The sequence below is a fragment of the Asparagus officinalis genome, chromosome 9, assembly GCF_001876935.1.
Source record: "Asparagus officinalis chromosome 9, Aspof.V1, whole genome shotgun sequence".
Classification (NCBI taxonomy): domain Eukaryota; kingdom Viridiplantae; phylum Streptophyta; class Magnoliopsida; order Asparagales; family Asparagaceae; genus Asparagus; species Asparagus officinalis.
In genome coordinates, this window is record NC_033802.1 from 16,708,765 (window position 1) to 16,715,174 (window position 6,410).

Below are 6,410 nucleotides of genomic sequence, written 5' to 3' on the forward strand. Positions count from 1 at the left end.
CTGTTGGTTGGTTCGCTCTTCAGCTGATTGGCTCACTTCTCAGCTGACTGGCGACCCGCTCTTTGCATTGCTCTTGCGCTATAGCACCTTCTTCCAGCTTTCGGTCTTGATCGCCACTAAGCTCGGGAAGTCGAAACTCGGTCAACACGAGCTTCTACTGCGTACTGAAGCTCGCCTGCAACTTCGTTCGGATCGTCTAAGGAAAGCAAACTCGGTGCGAGAACCGAGGGAGGCATTCTATCGCTGCCAAAGATTCCACGTTAAAGGAGGGTATTCCCTCCGTTTCTGTTGTAACTTTGATTCATTAGTTTGTAATAAACTATTCTTATCAATACAAACAAGATCCCCATTTCGGGAAATCAAACTTTACACCCTACACCATATGAGCTCTTTGCTAGCCTCTGTCACAGCAACATATTCTGCTTTTGTAGTCGACAAAGCAACGATCTTCTACAATTGAGGAAGCCAACTGATGTCTGTAAAACCCAAAGTGAACACATATCCCGTAGTGCTCCTCCTCTGATCTATCTCACCAGCATAGTCTGCATCAACAAAACCTGCACTCCTGCAGAACCAATTTGCCTCTCTTGAAGCATAAACAATTTTCTATTGTACCTCGCAGGTACCTTAGAATCCATTTTACTGCTTCCTAGTGTTGCTTTACTGGATCTGACATGAATCTGCTCACAGCTCCCACTGCATGGGCAATGTCAGGTCTCTTGCACACCATGGCGTATATAAGGCTTCCAATGGCTGACGAATATGGAAACTTCATAATGTAATTTTTCTCCTCATCAGTCACTGGACACTGCTCCTTAGTCAACCTAAAATGACTAGCTAAAGGTGTGCTAACGGCCTTAGCACCGCTCATTCCAACCTCTCAAGCACCCGCCTAATGTAATCGGCCAGAGATAACCATAATGTGCCCAAGAGCTTGTCTCTGCTAATATTCATCCCCAATATCTGCTTTGCTGCGCCTAAGTCTTTCATGTCAAACTCACTCAACAACTGCTTCTTCAGCTTCTTGATCTCACCCAAGTCTGAACCGGCCACTAGCATGTAGCTGATGTCAAGTTTCTTGAAGAAACAACAATGATCTGCATTGCACCTGAAGTATCCGTTCCTATGCATGAATCCATCAAACTTTTTGTACCATTGTTTTGAAGCTTGTTTCAGACCATACCAGCTCTTTTTTTAATTTGCAGACCATCCTTTCTTTTCCTTTCTGAGTGAACCTTTCTTGTTGCTGCATGTATATTTCTTCCTCTAGGTCACCGTGGAGGAATGCTGTCTTCACATTTAACTGCTCGAAATGTAGATCTTCAGCTGCAACAATACTCAGAACCGATCTGATGGTAGTCACTTTGACTACATGCACTGTTATAAATAGCTGTAAATAACCCCGTAATAACGACGCTAATAGCATTAGCGGTCCTTTCCTGACGCTATCGCCTACTACACTATCGCGTAATAGCGGTGACATATTGCGGAATATGTCTGTTCACAAAAGCGGTTAATAGTGTGTCATAACGGTAAATAGTGAGCGATTGCATTCGAATTTTGTTTTTTGACTGCTATTTAAAAGCGGTTTGAGGCTTAATTTTTTAAAAATTAAACCCTAACCCTTGACCATTGTATTCCACCATCTCCTGTGATTTTCAGCATACTCCCGCCACCTCTCATAGCCTCTGACACCTATCTTGATACTTCCTCTCACCTCCTTCACCGTGAGCTCCTCTTAGGGCAGTCCTGTCATCGCTAAGCTATTCTTCTCAAAGACGACGACTTTTTGACTCTTTCAGTCATCTTCGGTATTACGTGATGGTTACATATTTATTTCATGTTTAGGATCTCTTTAAATCATCCAATATGTATTTTTAGATTTTTTAGATTTTTCTTTAATTTTTCTTTTTTAGTATTTATACATATCTAAATTAGACCGCTATTTGACTTTGCTTAGATTTTTCTTTAATTTTTCTTTTTTAGTATTTATACATATCTAAATTAGACCGCTATTTGACTTTGCGCTTTTTACCGTAAATTAGACCGCTATTTGACTTTGCGCTTTTTACCGTTATTTTACCGCAATAGCCCGAAATAGACTTAGCGATGTCTTACCGCTACGCGACGCTATCCGCTATCGATAACCTTGGCTACAGGAGAGAAGATTTCTATGTAGTCAACTCCTTCTTTCTCTTGAAATCATTTGACCACCAACCTTACCTTGTATCTCTTGGAACCATCATGTTCCTTCTTGATTCTGTACACCCATTTGTTACTCAAAGCTTTCTTTCCCACTGGTAACTTCGCAAGTTCCCAAGTCTTGTTAGAGTTCAGGGACTTTATCTCATCTTTCATAGCAAACTCCCACTTGCTTGCATAATCCACTCGACATGCTTCATCATAGCTTTCTGTCTCTCCACCGTCACTCAATAATAAGTAGTTCAAATGAGCTCTGGGTTGTAGTGATGGATACTTCAGATTTGGCTTTGGAACTCTTGCTGACCGTCTCAACTCTCTAACTGGTGAACCAACCTCTGCATCTACCTCCTCTGAAGTAGTTTCATCTCTACTTCAGCCTCTTCTCCTGCGGTCTCATCAGAACTAGCTTCAAAGTTGTTTCCTTCTGGAAGACTGGAACATCATTTGGCTCAAAGTATGTAGGTTATGACTGCACTAAGCTTGTGGACTTAACAGCATCACGGTCTTTGTATAGGATTGCTTCATTTGAATACAACATCCCTGTTTCTAATGACTTTCTTGTTCTGTTCATCCCAGAACTTATAGCCAAACTCATCACCACCATAGCCAATAAAATAACATTTCAAAGACTTAAGAGTCAAGTTTGTTTCTAACATGATCACTCAAATGAACATATGCAACACAACCAAAAACTTTTAGGTGAGAAAGGTTTACCTTCTTCCCGCTCCACACTTCTTCAGGTATTTTGTGCTCCAAAGGCACTGATGGTCCCCGGTTGATCAGGTAGGCAGCTGTGTTGACTGCTTCTGTCCAGAATTGCTTTGGGAGTCCTGCTTGAAGTTGCATGCTTCTAGCTCTTTTAGTCAATGTTCTGTTCATTTATTTTGCTATGCCGTTCTGCTGAGGTGTACCTGGCACTGTTCTCTCCAATCTGATGCCACTCTCATAGCAAACTTTCTTAAACTCCGAATCTTCATATTCGCCTCCATTATCTGATCGTAATTTCTTGACCTTCAACCCTGTTTCGTTTTCTACCATAGCCTTCCATCTCTTGAAGACTTCAAACACTTCTGATTTGTGTTTCATGAAATAGACCCAAGTCTTCATCGAGTGATCATCTATGAAAGTCACAAAGTATAACTTTCCACCAGTGGACTGTACTGATGCTGGACCCCAAACATCTGTGTGAACTAGCTTAAGCTTCTCTTCCTTCGGTGTTTTGCTAACTCTTTTAAAACTTATTCTCTTTTGTTTCCCGAAGATGCAACTTTCACATAAGTCAAAATCAGCAGACCTCAAACCTGGTAACTTTCCATTCGACTGCATAACCTTCAAGCCTTTGCTACTCATGTGACCAAGCCTCTGGTGCCACAAATTTGGATCTTCTTTACTTTCAACCACTGCAATGGATCTACATGCATTTGTCGTTATGTAGAGAGATCCACTCTTCGTACCACGGGCAACAATTATAGACCCCTTGGTAACCTTCCACGTATCACATGCGAAGGTTGATGTATATCCCTCCTTTGCCAACTGTCCTATGGAAATCAGATTCTTCCTTAAGCTAGGAACATGTCTCACATCATTCAGTTTCCATATAGACCCATTGAGTTCAATTTGCACCGCTCCTTTTCCAACTATATCACACAGTTGATCATCGTCAAGATAGACTTTTTCTAAGTTTCCTGAAACATAGTTCTCAAATAAATCTCTATTTTAGGTAGCATGAAACGAAGCTCCTGAATGCAGCACCCATGATTCTGTCTTGCTCTCCAACGAGCAAATAAGGGCATCATCTGATTATCCTGAGACGACGTTCGTTTCAGTCTTGTTCTCCTTGTCTTTCTTGGGTTCCCTACTCTATTTTAGGTAGCATGAAACGAAGCTCCTGAATGCAGCACCCATGATTCTGTCTTGCTCTCCAACGAGCAAATAAGGGCATCATCTGATTATCCTGAGACGACGTTCGTTTCAGTCTTGTTCTCCTTGTCTTTCTTGCCTCGAATTAGATCTACCACGGCTATTCCCTCTATTTCTGTTTCTATTTCTGCCTCTACTCTCAAAATTCAATGCCGACCCTGAATTAGAAACTCTTCTTCTTGTCTTCTTATCTCCTCGATCATAATCATGTCCACAACTTCTAAAAACTTCAGTTTTGATTTTTCACATGACCCGCTAATCAAAATAACGGTGCCCTTCCAACTATTAGGCAACTGACCAAATATTAACAGAGCTTGAATTTCATCATCAAATTTAATATTGACGGAGTTTAGTTGATCCGTAATCTCATTAAACTCATTCAGGTGTTCCTTGAATTTTTGGCTCTCAGACATCCTCAAATTAAACAGCTTCTTTATGAGATGTACCTTATTCGCCGCGGAGGGTTGTTCATACATACTAGATAGCACAGTCATGAGATCCGTCGTCGAATTCTGATTCTTGATGTTGAAAGCTACAGATTTGAACATGATCAACCTGATTGCTCCAAGGGCCTTCTGATCTAATAGCTTCCACTCTTCATCCTTCATATCCGTCGGTTTCTCTCTAAATGGAAGATATAGATCATTCTGATAGAGGTAGTCTTCCATCTGCATCTTCTAGAACCTGAAGTTTGTCCCATCAAATTTCTCGATCTTGGACGTCTCCTTCTCAGATCCCATGTCTCTGACCTCAATCGCCTGCGCCGAACCTGATCGTTCTGATACCAATTGATAGGGATTTATCTAACCCCTGATGCGATTTGGAAATAAAGATGAGAGAGAAAAGAGAGAACAATCACACAAAACACACAAGATTTATGTGGTTCACTTCTCGATGTGAGAAGCTACATCTACCTCTATGGCCACCGCAAGAATTTTTTTTACTATTTTCGTCAATTTTACAAGTTGCCCTAATCTCTCTTTTAATAACACAAAGGTTAATACAAACAGGATTCTAAAACAGTTCAGCAAAAAACGAGCCCAGACCCAAAAAACCGACTCGCGGTCGACCGCAGATACAGACGCGGGCGACTGCAAAAAATCCGAGACCAAATCTGATTACAGGGTTTGGCGCGGTCGACTGCACATGATGTCGCGATCGACTGCAAAAAGTCCAAAGACTTTTTCATGGACCCGTGCGTTCGCGGTCGACCGTCGCGCCACTCGCGGTCGACCGTAAAGCCTCCAAGCTGGTTCCTTCGTCGTTTTTCTTGACCTTCATCGCCGTCGTTCCTGTTCCTCCAATTTCTCATGTTTCATCTTCAAAGATAAGGTATAGGGCAAGTCGGATAGTTAGGCCCCACATATCCTAACACTAACATACCCTCTGCAGAGTGAGTGTCTTTATCATGGGCCGAAACCTGTATTACATAACAATATCTTTTTTAATTTGTTTTAAATCTGTGACCATTGAGATTTGGAATTAGGGTGCTCGTATACCATGTTGAATGTTCTTCCATTGCATCAGAAACTTTGAAGTTGTGGTGAAAGTAGAGAGGTTATAATTTTGTATCCTAACAACATACGCAATGCAGCTTGCGAACAAAAACTTGCCATTTGGTGGGGTCGGAGAGAGTGGAATTGGTGCATATCACGGGCAGTTTTCTTTCGATGCATTTAGCCACAAGAAAGCCGTACTCTCCCGCAACTTTTATGGTGAAGTTAGTGCAAGATATCCCCCATATACTGCCAGAAAACAAAGAATTCTACGCGCGCTGCTCAATTTCGATATCATAGGCCTCATTCTGGCTCTAGTTTGGCACAAATCTTGATTGCTCAAGGCTTTTTAAGAAAAATAAACAATATACGCTTTGTATAATGGGACGTATCCATCTTTGAGTATTGACTTTACTTTTTATGTGATGTTGTGATGTTGTGATGTTGATGAATAATTTATTTAAATACGCGTTGTATACTCGTCTCTTGAATGCAATAAATATGTACATATAAAGTAGGGTTAATTGCGGATGGACTAGACAACCTGTAGTATTTTGTAATTACTGCCCCACTATTCTTGTAGATAGGCCTCCTGAGTGAAATTTTCTCGATTCTTTTGTCCTTAAAGGAAAAGAACGTTGTTTCTTCTTGACAGGCGGACCCCCTAAGGGTAGAAGAGTAGGGGGGAAAAAAAGGAAGTCATGGGGTCTATCCGTAACAACAAAACTAGAGGGGTAGTTATATAAAGTATGAAAACTAGAACAGGATAGCACTTGTGCTCTGTTGAGGCAT

The 6,410-nt window shown here is 41.3% G+C and overlaps 1 protein-coding gene across 1 annotated transcript in view; it reads left to right on the forward strand.

Moving 5' to 3' along the window:
• The window catches only part of LOC109823674 (aldehyde dehydrogenase family 3 member H1-like), a 17,783-nt gene extending 11,641 nt beyond the window's left edge, over positions 1–6,142 (forward strand). Inside the window, exon 10 of the mRNA XM_020390003.1 lies at positions 5,717–6,142. Within this exon, the coding sequence (XP_020245592.1) occupies positions 5,717–5,953 (237 nt within the window). The 3' untranslated portion in view covers positions 5,954–6,142. The remainder of the gene's footprint in view (positions 1–5,716) is intronic.